Source organism: Cynocephalus volans, chromosome 9 (assembly GCF_027409185.1).
Source record: "Cynocephalus volans isolate mCynVol1 chromosome 9, mCynVol1.pri, whole genome shotgun sequence".
Taxonomy (NCBI): Eukaryota; Metazoa; Chordata; class Mammalia; order Dermoptera; family Cynocephalidae; genus Cynocephalus; species Cynocephalus volans.
Genome location: NC_084468.1, coordinates 147,049,180 through 147,064,988, shown reverse-complemented (window position 1 = coordinate 147,064,988; position 15,809 = coordinate 147,049,180). Strand labels below are relative to the sequence as shown.

The 15,809-nt window shown below is 35.3% G+C and overlaps 1 protein-coding gene across 5 annotated transcripts in view; it reads right to left on the bottom strand.

The window, feature by feature from the left end:
* LOC134386433 (tripartite motif-containing protein 75-like) overlaps positions 1–15,809 on the bottom strand; it is a 49,915-nt gene that overhangs the window by 26,275 nt on the left and 7,831 nt on the right. For 2 of the 5 annotated variants that reach the window (XM_063108598.1, XM_063108599.1), the window contains exons 5-6: positions 11,043–11,155; positions 1,071–1,222 (exon numbers count right to left, since the gene is read on the bottom strand). The exons of 1 other annotated variant lie outside the window; for it this stretch is intronic. Coding sequence is in view for 1 of the 4 variants with exons in the window: in XM_063108602.1 (XP_062964672.1) it covers positions 11,043–11,107 (65 nt within the window). In the remaining 3 variants the exon portion in view is untranslated. The remainder of the gene's footprint in view (positions 1–1,070; positions 1,223–11,042; positions 11,156–15,809) is intronic. 2 more of the 5 variants (XM_063108600.1, XM_063108602.1) reach the window with 2 other exon arrangements.

Here is a 15,809-nt window from a genome sequence, read left to right as displayed (position 1 = left end):
ACTCAGAATCAACTATTATATGGAGCAAAATCCCTTTCCGGAGTTTCAACAATTGGTAATTACACCCAATTCGCAGCACCTAAAATAATGCTGCTGCAGCTGCCCTAAAAAACAATAACATCTCAGTCCTCACCTAGAGTAAATTAAAAAAAACTTGCTATGCTAAATAATACAACTTTGCTTTAAATGCTTTTGTCTTAACTGTGCCAACCTAATCTGTAACTTTTGCTTTTTCTTTTAAAATAAATAAAATGGGGGGAGATGTGGAATATACTATAAAGCATATGTACTTCACAGGGCCTGGTTTTCCAAAGCCTTACAGTTTCAAATATTAACCTTGCAAAAAACAGAAAATTTTCCTCAAGCTATAAAGTCTCTGCTGTAAAATAAAAATTTGTGGCACAGCAAGGTTGCTGGCTCAAAAACAAATAGATTACTAATTAAATTATAAAAATACCAAAAAAATTGCTGTAAAAAATGTTTGTTAATAAATCACTTAATTGCCTTACTAAAATGTCATCTGCCTTGTTTCACTAAAAGTTACCAGTCTAGGGCCGGCCCGTGGCTCACTCGGTAGAGTGCGGTGCTGATGACTAAAAGTTACCAGCCTATATTGTAAAACTATAACCCTACCTATGTTCTCTTCCTGGTCTGGAAAATAAATGCAAAAAAACCCAAATGGGGTTAATTTCCCAAAAAAGGAATGCCTCTCGCTTAAAAATTCCGGGAAAGTTAACCACTTTGGGGCTTCTCACTGCTCAAAAAAAAAAAAGGCTTTAAGTAATCCTTTGTGGCTCCATCACCCAGGGGAAGTGGGGTAACAAATCTATGGGGGGCAAAACAACAGGCAGAACTCTTAAGCAATTTGCTTCAGAGTGGACCAACCACTGAAAACAGAATTACTAAGCCATAGACAATTTCAGAGTTCAAGCAGATAGTGCTACCTTTTAAGGCTTCAATGTAATTAACCTGACTACATGAATGTTTGAAAGTCATCATTTCAAAGCTAGAACCTAAATGGCATGCATAAGAGCTCCTCTCTTAAATAAGGGCAAATCAGCATTACCTACCTCTGTTTGGTTGTATCTGCATTAACCTCCATGATACACCAAGCAATCTGTTCAGCTGCTTACTACTGAGCCTAAAACCATCTTCAAGGGTCTCTGTCACAAATTTCCTTATCGTTTCTATCCAACTGGAATCCTTCGTCAAAGCTGAGGCACTGGCCAGGGAGAAAATGATATCAGACAGTGTTAAGTTCAGTAAGAGATGATCTATGTTATTGGAGAAAATCGTGCAATGCTTCGTGCTAAAAACAAAGACAAACACACATCTATAAAGTGTTACATCAACTGTGTCTGCTTCATTTAGAATACTTAAAATAATCAATCAATGGATAAAACACATTTCCTTCTAGAATTGATAAATTGCCACAAAGACAGGTGCATAGGCCAGGTTTAGGCCACAGTTCTAGAAATAAACCATCCATTAGGGAATGAAGGTTGTTAAGACATGAATTACAGTGTATACTGCTCAGTTCACTACTAAGTGCTATTCACACAAAAGGTAAATGCCCGAGAATCTCAGAAGATTTGAAAGATAAAAAGACTTGAAACCCCTAACACACTTAGAGACTTTTTAAATAGAAGATACTTATATTTGGATGAACACCACAGTAGATCTTGGCTCTGCTTTTAAGTAATCATTTGACTTAAAAGAATCACTAATTTCTCCTGGCCGCAATTTCCTCATGTGTCTTCAGAGACTTATCTAGGTAAGCACTGGTCTGAAATAACTTAATTTTTTAATTCCATATTAAAATCAGTTTTTTTAATTCTAGTCAAATAAAAAACATGCCTTTCAAAGCTTGAAAGAAATTTCAAAACACCTCAAATAGAATATTCTTATAAAGACACAATTTGCAACTTAGAACATATTCATTTCAGACTATGATATATTCAACAACAGAGCCTATTTCTGTCATGTTTTGAAAAATGTAAAGTTATCTAAAATCATAAATATCTCAAACTAACCATTTAAAGGAAAAGATGAATCCTAGATTAGGCTTAAGCCAGGACACAGTAGAGAGAAACCACAAATACATGAGAAGGAAAATAAAAGATAAGTAAAGTTGGCGCTGTCAATTGCATTTCATCAAATGCAAGACTAGAAATGACAAATGGGCCTGGAAAGGTAAAATGGGACCAAATGACAAAGAGTCAAAGGCTAAAGACACTAAAATGAATTCTGTAGGGAAGGGAGTAACAGGGTTGTGAACTTCTTTCGGATGAATGATTCCGTGGATGCAAAAGGAAAAATGCAAGTTAGAGACCATAAACAAAGAAGCAGTTGTGCAGCTATTTTAGCAATCCAGGCAAGAGATGACAGGTGTAAGAACCAGGGTCTTTGTTGGTATGAACTGGGAGAAGTGGGGCATTTAGGAAGAATAAAAATTACCTGGACCTGAAATGTGCTTAAATGTACACATATATGAGTGAGTTTGGGGATGATGGGAAAGGAAGGAGTCAAGGGATCTAGCACTGGTGACTAAGTTGATAACGATGATGATGAAAAAGAAACAGCGATCTAGAAATAAATGCTACCTTGGGTATGTGAGCTAAAGTGTCATAAATCCAGCCAGAGGTGACCCATAGACAACTCAATGTACAAGTCTGATAATGGGAGAAGTCTGAACTATCTAAAAGAAACTACCCACATAACTGCTCCTAACTACAAAGGAAGCTGGGAAATATAGATTTTGCTTTGTGTAGCCATATATGCAGCTAAAAATTGGGAATTCTTTCATCAAGAAAAGAGAGAATAAAAACTGGGACAGACTTGCAACATTTCTTCCCCACAGGAAGAGCTCTACATGATCTACCGTAACTTTATCTTGAACAGCATAATCTATTACTATCTGAAAGGTCTCAATGGACATCTTCAAACATGGGAGAGTTCATTCTGATCCTCCAAGAATTTATACAAAAATTTTAAAGAATAAATATACCAACCATCAATTCCATAAGGGAGGCAGGTCTCTGGTGAAACTTCAATTTCCAGTATTGGTAGTGTAGGTAGTTAGAACCAATACTCCTTTTGAAAATAACTCTAAAAGCTGGATGAAATTGTGTTTTTTTTTTTAAATCTCAAAAGCACTCTCAAAAGAGCTAACAAGAAAATGAACATTCATTTACTGGGCCCCCAAACCGAGGAAAAAGCAAGTTCCAGGCACTCAAGATTTAGTCTTGTGGGCAACTGCCAATTCCAAAGAAAAAGCTGCAAAACTAAGGTAACCTTTCAGTGGCTCCACAGAGAAAGGAAGGCAAAAGTCTAAGCCCCGAGGCCAGCCAAAGATATATTATCGCTACTTTAAGCTGGATCCTCAAAGATTTCTCTCCCAGGATAAAATAAACAGCTCAGATAAAACCGAATTCCAGTTCTACAACATCCTAGTCGCTTAAGGAATAGTTCTTTCCAACTTGATCCATATCAACATGATACTAATCAAAATTCCATCAAACTGTTTCGTAGTTATTGACAAATTGATTGTAAAGTCTATACGATACAGTCAAAGATCCAGAATACCCAACACAAGACTGAAGCAGAACAAAGCAGGAGGACTCTCATTATTCCATTTCAAGGCTTACTATAAAGCTACAGTAATCAAGACAGCATGGTATTGGTGAAAGAAGAGACACTCATAAGTTAACGGAACAGAGAGTCCCAAAACAAACCCACAAAAATATAGTCAACTGAACTTTGACAAAGAAGCACAGGCAATTCAATGGATAAGGGATCATCTTTTCAATAAATGATGACGGAACAAGTGGACAGAAATTCTAGAACTAAAATAAAAATTAGGAAAAAAATTCAATGGATTTATGTTTGCCTACAACTGGACACAACTAAAGAATTAAAAACTGGAAGATAAGAGATAAAGAAAAAACAAGAAAAATAGGAGAGGATTCAGTAAATATCCCTAAAATTAGAGTACACAAACTTTTTGAAGTGTTCTTCTATACTAAATTAGCATTAAAAGTGAAAATGGTACTGCAGTAATTTTTTAAAAGATAATGAGAATTTTTCAGAACTGAGTAAAGACATGTTGTTGAAGATTCAAGATCTTAGATTCAGTAAGTCTACTGAATTGTAAGGAGAATAAATAAAAAGGAAAGAAAACCACACCAGGATACATCATTATGAAACTGCAGAAAACAAAGGACAAGGAGAAAAATTTTAGGAGGAAAAAACTAACATGTAACTTTAAAAAGCATCAACAGTTAGGCTCGTCACTGACTTCTTAAACAGCAGTGAAAACCAGGAGACAGTAAAATGTTATTTTAAGTGTGCTCAAAGAAAATAACTGCCAAACCAAGAATATTATACTCTACTAAAACATTCTTTAGAAATACAAAAGAAAAAAAATATTTTTATGCAAAAAAAATAAAGCTCCAGAAGATTCTTAATGATCCCCGATGGACAGAGATACATGAAAAAAAATGAAGAGCAGAAAGGGAGAAAAAGTAAGGATACAATTCATAGTGGTAGAAAGAAGTTCTCCAAAATATCAATTTTTGCTTGAAAGCTCAAATTTTATCATTGGCAACAAATACCAGTTGTTTTCCTGGAATTGAGAGGTCCACTTTGTTCATTTTTGTGAAAAAAATGTCTGCCAAAACACCCAAGTCTGAGTTTGTCTCAGTCATTTTTAGGTTAAAATTGAGTCCATTCCAAAAAAATACTTACAAGTAGAACAATCACACAAAGCTATTTTCTTGAGATAACTGTAGTTCTTTGATATACAGCAGTAATGCTTTACGTACACTTCCCATTCATCCATCAAACAGAATATTAAAAATGCATGTTTTCAAGGGTCATAACTTAATAAAATCAGAATTTTCACTGCTTCGTTAAGGACATTTTTAAGTGAAGCTGGCTTGTTTTTTTACACTGTGAGTATATGGCAGTGAAGAATGTGTCTACTAGTACAGTTTGGTGCTGCTGCTTATATTCATGCTATCATACCAAGTTTTACCCACCATTGCTTTTGCACTGTCAGTGCAAATGTCAAAACAAAACAAAACAAAAAGGCAAATAACGTCTTAATATAATTATGAAAGTAGTTCTTACCTTGTGGTCCACAGGGGTCAAGGACCACACTTTGAGAACTACTGCCTTAGATAAATGTCATAAGAGTAAGCTAGCTAAATGTAATCAACTGTCTCACAATACCAACAATGCTTATAAAATACACATTAAAAAAAAAAAGTCTTCTGCTTACACAAAATTTCAGGGAGTTTTCCTCCCACCTCCAGCCTAATTTGTTCTGTTCCTTTATCATAAGGTTCTCCCTAAGTAATAACAATCCTTATGGATTTAACAATTCTAGATCTTCAAAGGAGTCCTTATTTAAACTAGTTATGAAAACTTTCTATATACAATACATCCAACAAACCTCTTTTTACCATGTAACCTTTTAATGCTATTCTAGATGATCTTTCATTTTAGCCTTTACAGATATTTCTCTTCGATTTAATGACAGGAAGTCCTGATTTTTTTCTGTGGATGAAACTGCAAATCAATTTCCTTTTTGATTTTTGCTTCCTGAAGTACTCAATCCCTACTGGGCTATCTTTCTCTGCAGCTTATTCTGTTCTCTGGTCCCCCAAAAGAAATCTGTTTGTTAGTACATTTGCCAAAACGTAATCATTCGCATACTGTCTGAACTTCTATTTACTTATTATTTGATACAGCTCACACTTTAAAAACAAATATTTTTAAAAGAAACTATCACTACCATAAATGGAAATCTGGCCTTTCTAACATACTTTGCAATAAATTCACAACCCAACCACCACTCAATCAACCTCAACTTGCTAAATTAATCAAATCTCTCTATTCCTCTGAAAAAATAAACTAAAATTTCCCCAGCAAACAAAAAAATCTTTCCAATTAATGGACTTCTCTAGTCAGCAGTGAATTAACTGTTTTCACAAACTGATCTGTAGGCCAAAGGCAAGACTTAGCTGCATCTATTCACAAACCTTTTCATGCTAGTTGTACTTACCGGCATTAACTCAGAATAATCATCTAAATCAATAAATTATGAGCCCAAAAAGGCAGTGTTCTGAAAGACAACTCAACTACCCTGAATTTTTTAGATGTCGGTATTTTCAGTAATGCCAAAATTACATCCTTTGATATACACAAAAAAATTAAAAGCAAAAACTTGAACACATATTTGGAAACCAATGTTCATAGCTGCATTACTCACAATAGTCAATAGGTGGAAACAACCCAAATGTCCACTGGTAGACAAATGGATAAACAAAATGTGGTATACATACATATAAAATGGAATACTATTCAGCGCTAAAAAGAAATAATCAAGCCAACAAGTGACATGGAAGAACCTTAAATGAATATTACTAAGTGAAAGAAACCAATCTGAAAAGGCTACATACTGTATGATTCCAACTATATGACATTCTGTTAAAGGCAAAACTTATGGAGATAGTAAAAAGATCAGTGGTTACCAGGAGTTAGGAGATGGAGGGATGAAAAAGCTAGGCATAGCACAGGGGATTTTTAGAACACTGAAACTATTCTGTATGATACTATAATGATGGATACACTTGTCAAAACTCACAGAATGTGTAACACCAAGAGTAACCCTAATGTAAATTATCACTTTGGTGATAATGACGTATCAATGTAGGTTCACAGACTGCAACAAATGTACTACTCTGCTACACAGTGTTAATAGTGAAAAAGGCTATGCATGGATCAGGACAGAGAGTACATGGGAACTCTGTACTTTCTGCTCAGTTTTGCTGTGAACCTAGAACTGCTCTAAAGAATAAAGTCTGTTAAAAAAAAATGAAATTCCAATACATGTTACAACATTGTTGTAGAGACATTATTTCATACACAAAAGGATAAATACTATAAGATTCCACTTAACATGAGGTATGACGAATAGGCAAATTCTTGAGTGGGTAAAAGGGTCACGAAAATCAATGTACACTGAGAAGCTAAAAAAAAAAAATTCAATAAATAAATAAAAGAATGATACTTATGCATACTGGGGGAAAAAGCAGTTAAAATGGTTAATGTTATATATATTTTACCACAACAAAATAAATTATATCATTTGCAACTCTCTATTTCAACCTGAGATGAAAAAATTTAGACATGAAGTTAAAAATATACTGGGGGAACATGAATATGAGTGTGAAGGCCACTGGCCTAGACTATTGTTGGCTTCCCTAACTATGATCTGTATTGGTATGTACTAAGTATTCAATGCACTAACAAGAGCAGCCAATAGTGCCAAAAAATAACCACTGGAGGAACCCGATGAAGAATAAGTTAATTATACCAGCAATCCATGTTTGCTAAAAAGCCTACAATTCTCCATCTCAACCTCCTCAAGTTAACTCCTTTTTTTACCTTTTATATCTTGAGACAAATGTCACTTCATCACAGTAGCCTTCCCTAGGACCCTCCTCCCCCTTGAAAGATCAGGACCGCCTCCTTATGTATATACCATAAACTCTTCCTTCATTATATTTATCAGTCAGTCACTGATTAAAGAATCAGAGAAATAAGTATGTCTCCCTCATTAAACTATACTCCATGAGAACTGGCACCCTGCCTATTTCCTTTACCACTAAATGCTCACCACCTTATATATACACCATAGAATACTTACTCTGCCATAAAACAAGAACAAAATTCTCCCATTTGCAACAACATGGATGAGCTTGGAGAAACTTACGTTGAGTGAAATAAGCAAAGCACAGAGGGATAAATACCATATGTACTCACTCATATGTGGGAGCTAAGAGAGAAAGAAGGAAGGAAAGAAAGACCACAGTGGTGTGTTGGACTTGCAGAGGGAGAGAACATTACCTAAGGATACAAAGGGGGATGGGGAGGGAGGTTAGGGATAATTGGGGGGATAACTGGGTGGGGGACGCAGGGTATAATCACAATTTGTGGTAATAGGCAAGCTGCCAGTATGGACCTGGCCATCACATCTTAGGCACGAGTGGTGACAATTTGCTTTGTACTCTATGAATATTCATAACCAATAAAAAAATAAATAAAATCATATATACAAAAAATAAATAAATAAAAACTGAGTCAAAAGGGAAACAAAAAGCACAGCACAAGGCAGTTACTCTCTCTGCTCCACCATTTCACAATGTGATTCCCTGAGTTGCTGTAGTCCCCACCAGGACAAGACCCTCACCAGATGTGTTTCTTGCACTTTGGACTTACTAGTTTCTGAAACTGTAAGCAATAAATTTTGTTTTCTTTACAAAAAAAACAAAAATGAATTTGATGGACAATGGATAAGACCATTGTAGTAGATTTATACAATGGAATCCTATACAGCAATATAAAAGAACAAACTACTGTTACATGCAAGAATGTGAATGAATCTCAGAAAGACTACTGAAAGAAGCCAGGGACAAAATATTATACACAGTATGCTTTTAAAAAAAAATTTATATGAAGTTCTAAAACTAAATACTAACCTATAGTGTTAGAAATCAGATTGCGGATGCCTGGGGTAGCAAGAGATGTGGAAGATTGACTAAAGATAAGCATGTGGTAATTTAGGATAAGGAAAAGGTCTATATCTTGGCATAGTAATTGGAGTATATATGCTTGCCAAACTGCTCACTTACAATGGGTGCATTTAATTGTACATAAGTTATACTTCAATAAAGCTGATTTTTAAAATGTAAAAATAAATGAATAAATGCTCACCACCTAGTACAGAAAGTGCCTTGTACATATTAAATGTCTAATACATGTGTTAAATAATGGTACAACAACATACTCTTGGATAATTTAATGGTCTACTAAATTCCAAATATTCTACCCATTATTTAATCTCATTTTGATAAAAATTATATATAAAACCCCTTACCAGAAAAAATACACAAATATACAATTCTATATCATTATTTCAAGAGTTCAAGGACTTTCTGAAGCTTACCCATGGATAAAAACTTTTGCTCTAATAAGAAAATTGTACGTGGGGGAAAATTTTCTTGAGCAAGATGTCAGGATTTTATCTCTCTGTTTGACTCTGTCACCTCAACTCCAGAAATTCCCTAAATTACTCTTCCTAAAACAACAATTCTAACCCAACCAAAATTCTTCAATGCCAAAAGGATCAAGGCTAAAAGATAAATAAACTCCAGAAATAAGAAATTACTTTGAGCATTAAGGCCAGTGACAAGCAGAAACCAGCTTTGACCCAGGTCCATGCTCTCCATCCTTACCTAATCCTACAGCTCTCCTGTATGCTGTCTACTCCAGTTAGTATAGTCTCTCATCCCTTGCATTCCTGCCTGCTGAAATCATATCCACTACATCCAGTCAAATACTACTCTTCAATATAGCTTTGTCTGTTTATCCTAACAAGGGATCTGTCTCTTCCTATGAATTCCTATAGCACTTAATTATACAGTTCTAATGATACTTATATACTGCCTTGTTTCAAATATGTAAATTCACTTCTCCTGTCAGTTACTGAGCTATTGTTTCTCAGCTTCAAACCCACACTTTACGCTTGGCTTTGTCATCCTGGTGCTCGGACTCTGTGAGCCACATTTTTTTCCTTTGCAGCTGCTTCTCATTGGGATCTGCCAATAATGGTAAAAAGAGACTACAAAGCTGTAGGAAGATGAGACACTCTCCCATCCTATTTTTTTGCTTCCTATTGCTGCCAGTATCGACCGGCAGATCTTCTTTAGGCCATTAGCAGCACATTCTAGTAGCCACAGTTTACTCCAATTTGCAGTTTTTCTGACACAGAAACAGAACCACCCCCTAAGAAACACCAGCACCAGCTAGCCAGAGCCCCCTCTGCAGCGTTCTGGGCCTCAGTCCCATTGGGCCCCACTTCTGAGCTCAAGACACGAGCACCAACCGAGCAGCACCCACTCCTCAGAGGTCAGAGTTTTGTCTCCCTTCTCCAAGCTTCTGCCATTCCTCTCTTTGTTCCCCCAGTTCTAGAGATAGTAGCTGCCTCCTCAGTTGCTACCTCCAAAATATCTTACTGTTCCCTTCTGTCATTTTGGTTTTTCAGTTCACAATTCTTTATATTAAATTCTCTGTTAAAAAAGTCACTGGTGTGTTTTCTGCCTCCTGACACACTTTCTTACAATTCAGAACGAAACTGCTTAGGAGAGCGAGTATACCTTGAGACATCTGATTACCTCTACCATGATACTTTGTTCATAGAAAGCAACCAAAATAAATATTTAGTGAATGAATGAAAAAACCATATGCCTATAACAGCCTTATCACTTCTAAGCATATCCTTTGAAACCTGCTCAAAGAGCTTAATGATTCTTTGGTATATTTAAGAACATTTTGACAGACTGTAAGATCCCTTGCAAGTGTTTGTTCACTTGGGCGAACTACAGTTTTAAGTGTTCTAGCTTGTACCTGTTTGTCATACTTTATCACATCATTTGTTCTCACATTTATCTGCTCTCACTTGAGGTGGACATTTTAAATAATTTTCAGGCTTACTTTTTCTTTTAACTCCATATTTTAATCTATCACCCATCTCTTTCTGATTATTCTCCAATTATCCCTCTTCTTTCAGGATACTGATATTAATGTCATACCAATTTCCTCATGTATAAATGAGAGCAGAATTAGATGACCTTCAAAATACTATCTCACTTAGAGATGCAATAATTACATAGTGTCTCACCCAAATAAATCCCCCCACCTCAGCAACGTTTACTAAATTAATATTTATGTAATTTGATACATTCTTGTAGCACAAAACACTCAGTTTAATTTTTTTTAAAAAAATCAAAAACCTGTTAGTCCCAAGGCTTAAAGTGACTTGTTCAAGATCAGCCATACTACTGCTACTTGTATTTTCACAAAATCTAGATATAAATGCCTCACAGTTTAGAAAGTTCCATATTAAGACTAATTACTTACTGATAATTTGTTTAAAAAGCTTTTCAAACCTATACAGTGGAAAAGAATCACAATACCTTTTATTTGTCTCTTTCCTTCTGTGCTTGGTTATTTCTTTTAAGGCATATGGAAAATGGCTCATAAAATGGTGTTCAAAATCACTGAGGTAATTCTTTCAAAGCCATGATTCCTATTAAAATAAGCAAAGATTATAAAATCTACAAGAAAAAATAATGTGAAATAACCAATGAAAGTTTAAGCAGAAATTTGAAAACTTATTGCTATTCAACTATACATGTTTCATTACAATACATCTTTTGCCATTGATCTGTAAATAAATGTTAAAATTAAAACGAACTATTACTGCACATAATTTTCATCTGCAGATCCTTTTGGTGCTTAATAATTACTTTTACTTGAATTTTATCTACTGTTTAAGAGGAAAAAAAGGGAGAGTACATGAGATTTAAGAAAATTCTGAATTTGGACCATTGATGCAATGTTTATAAAATACTTAAGAAAGTCTTATACCTGGTGGTCTATTTACACCCTAACTCTATTCCTCAGCAAATCCATTATTTCACATTAAAGATATTTAACACTTTCACAAAGCAATACACTTCCCAAAATGCTTCAGAAATATTATTAATTTTATCATTCCCTCCTACTTGAACACTGTCTTTCTAATTCCAGATCATAACACTCTTATTCCCTTCTATCCAGGGTCATCAACTATCCCATTTTGCAAGAGACTGAGTGGTTTCTTAGGAGGTGGAACTTGAGATGCTAAAACAGCTGATCACCCTAAAGTTCAATTGTTTTTCCTTCTTAGTAACCTTTACAAGATTCTTCTATTCTCCCTGACTTCTAAATGTTTGGATTTACCCAGATATCAATCCTTGTACCATTTCTGCCTGACTCCAGATTCTATGTACATTTGTATCTTGTACCCTGATATCTCCTCTTGAACGTCGAACAGGCATTTTAAAACTTAACATGAATAAAACCAAACTCTCCCTATCAACAGTCACCTTGCCATCTGGACCTTAACACATGCATTGTCCTTAACTCCTTTTTCCTTCACTATGCACACCAGCAGTGCTGTTGGCTTTACCTGGATCCAGTTACTTCTCATCACTTCAACCACTAGCTACCATTCTACTCCACGCTACCATCTCTTACCTGGATTACTGCAATAGCCTCCTAACTTATCTCCCTGCTTCTCTTCTTATCCCCCAAAAGTCAGTTCTCCACACAGCAGCCACAGTGATATTTTAAAACATAAATCATGCTTCAAAATGATACAGAAAGGGGAAAAGAGAATAGGGGTACATATATGTAGGGCAAACTGGTCATCCATGAAATGATGGTTACTAGAGCTGGACAGTAAGCACAAGGGAGTCAATGAGTGTTCTACTTTTGTAAACTCAACATATTAAAGTTCAATAAACATAATGCAGATCATGCTACTCTTCTGCTCAAAACCCTCCAATGTCCACCGCACTCAAGTTAAAATCCAACCTCCTTACCAGAGACCACAGAGAACCACATGATCTGGCCATACTGTCACTACTCTTTTTCTCCTTCACTTTCTAACATTCTCCTAGCACCTCATTTGCACAGGCTTTCCTGCTTTCCTCAAATATGCCAAACTTGTTCTCACCTCAGGGCCTTTATACTTGCTGTTCCCTATGCCTAGGATGTTCTTCCCACAAACCTTTGCAAGACTCGCTCTTTCATTTCATTTGGTGACATTCAAATGTCTTACCCTCAGAGTGCGTTTCATAAGAAACTATCTAAACTCCCTCTCACTCTGTTCCGACACACGCTGTCTTTACACCCTGCTTTACTTTCATCTTTCTTCCTAGTACCAACATTATACATTTGCTTACTGTCTATCAGTCCCACTAGAAGGTAAACATGAGAGCAAGCATCTATCAATCTGTTTATCTCTACATCCAGAGCCTAGAACAACACTATTCAAAAGGCCTTTTTGAAATGATGAAACTGTTTTCTATCTGTGCTGTCCAATACAGTCGCCTCTGCCCACATGTAGCTATCGAACACTTGTGACTGAGGAATTGCATTTTAAATTGTAATTAAGTAGCCACATTTATAGATGCCCAACAAATCTTAGAATAAATGCCTCAAGAAGCATGAATGCATCTGTCTGTGTTTAGTTGCAAATTCTAATCCTCATGGGAAAAGGATAACAGCAATGAGACATACAGCAAAAAAGTAGCAAGTAAGCCCAGCATTAAAATACAAAGTTAAGGCAAACCAAAATTTTAGAGTGCATAACTACAATTGTGACCCTGACACCCAGGACCCCGAAAGCCAAAGCGAATTAAAAAGTTAATGTTAAATTGTATTTTCATTTTAGAAACTAGCTACACATTAAGTATACACACTGTATATCAGAAATAAGCAATCTCAGTAAGGATCTGGGTATTCAACCACTGCAAATAACATTCAATATACCTTGAGATTTTTTTTCAAAATTACTACAAAGGTTTAAAAAAAAAACTAGTTGAATACAAATGAAATTTCTCAGATATGTTGCAAATACTAGTAAACTAAATGCATTAAACAGCACCAACACTTAAAAGTAATTAGTGGTTTTAGAACTGTGTACCTAACCCGGATGTCAATTTATCAACAGAAAAACCTATAGGTTTTGAGGAAAAAGTTACAATCCAGCCTGTGGTGTGTGATTCACTTTTAAGGCCAAGAAATGCCATTCTGTTCCTCCTAAAGATTAAACCGTTGCAACACAGATGAGCTTGGAGAACATTATTTTAAGTGAAATAAGCCAGGAACAGAAAGAGAAATACAGCATGTTCTTGCTCTATGTGGAAGATAAGAAAGTTGATTGCTTATACACAGAAAGTAGAATAGTGATTACCAGACGCAGAAAAGGGGAGTGAGGAGAGAGACTAGGAAGAGGTTGACTAACAGATGCGAAATGATAGCTAGAAAGGATGGATAAGATCTAGTGCTCTGTATAGCACTGTAGGGTAACTGTAAGTAACAATTTATTGTATATACTTTCAATGAGCTACAAAAGAAGATTTTGAATGTTCCCAATACAAGGAAATGATAAATGTTTGAGGTAATGGATATGTTGACTGACTGAATTAAGATCATTACATATTGTACACACGTATTGAAATATCACACAATATCCCACACACATGTTCAATTATTGTGTCAATTAAAAAAATGCTTTCTAATAAATATCAAAAACTTAGGAAGGAAGGAAGGGAGGGAGGGAGGAAGGGAGAGAGGGAGGGAGGAGGGAAGGAAGGGAGGGAGGGAGGGAGGGAGGAGGGAAGGAAGGAAACAATACTGGAAATTAAAAAAAGATTAAGCTCTTATAGGTCACCCAATATCTTAACGAACAATCTACAAATAAAGGTGAATGAGAGAGAAACTAACAGTGCAAGTGGTAAAAAAAAAATAAATTAACATGCACTTTAACGGCATTATGTATGGCTAACATACATTTTTATACTTTGTCTCTATGATAATGGTTCTTATTTTATCAAGTTATTACAGTTCAGCATAACAAATCTGCTAAGGTAAACTAGAGAATTCTACCAGCAGATGCTTTCAAATATTATTCCTATCTGAATTAATCACTCCAGTCATTTCAGTTTTAAACCGTATCTCAATGCAGTATTCTGGTCTTCAACAGTCTATACAGTCTTTAAACTTAGTAGCCTATGTTAAGGAACTGCTAAAAAAAATGTAGCCATGTTATAAGAACACAAAATAGATCTAAAGCATACTATTTTAAATATCCGTAAAATTAAATCAGATCCTTTGTCAGTGTTATCAAAATAGTAATAGATAATCCAAAACTAGTACAATTAATAAATTTGCAGATTTGTTATTTTGGTCCTACTATCCTATCTAAATACAAATACAACTACCAAAGCAGTACGAAAAGTTTACTGGTGCTCATATGTCACCAAACACCAAAGAGGCTTGGAATTTTTATTTTTCGGCTCTCTAAAAACAAAGAAAAGGCTGGTACTCAAAGTCCATGTTGAATATCATTACTTTTATTTTCTATCTTAGCCTTTCAGATGAAAATAGACCAATTCAAGATTGGAGATTAACATATACTTTTCTAAGAAGCTGTACAGATTATTACTAGGCTAATCACAAACCAACTGCCATATGAAAATCAAGCTTTACTTTCTCCAAATCACATACTATACCCCTAATCATGACTAATTTTTTTTTTGCCAGTTTGTGCAATGAATCAAAAGACAGAAAGGCTTAAAACTATTAAACAAAATGCTACCCTGTTTGGAAAAACAACTCAAAAAACGTCCTTACAGATGATGGGTCATGGATTATTAGCAACAGAGCAAGCTCTTAAAAGAAACACACACCTTAATACAATTCCATAAAGCTTTGCGAGATTATCAAATACTATTTAATTTATCCCTAGTCAGTTTATGCAGCCTTCTGACTCATTCTAAACTTCAGCATGAAATAAAAAGAATTAAAAAAACAAAAAACAAAAAAAACACCGCATTCTCAGTTTTATCTGTACAAAGGCCACCTCAAGAATTCACACTTGCCCAGTCAAAAGTCCTTGCAGAATTCTTCTATAAACCAGATACTTCAATCTTTGAAGTCTTGCTCCGGCAGCTGATCTTTTAAAGTGTGCTACCATATTAATTTAGCAACACTTTAATCTTACAGTTTGTTCTTCCTTAGTTGCACAGCAAAAGCATGGCAAGTACTACATTCACTACAGCATACTTAAAACAATTCAGGGCTAACCACCCGTTCAGTTTGCTCCATTTCTGCTAAATATGGCAATGGGG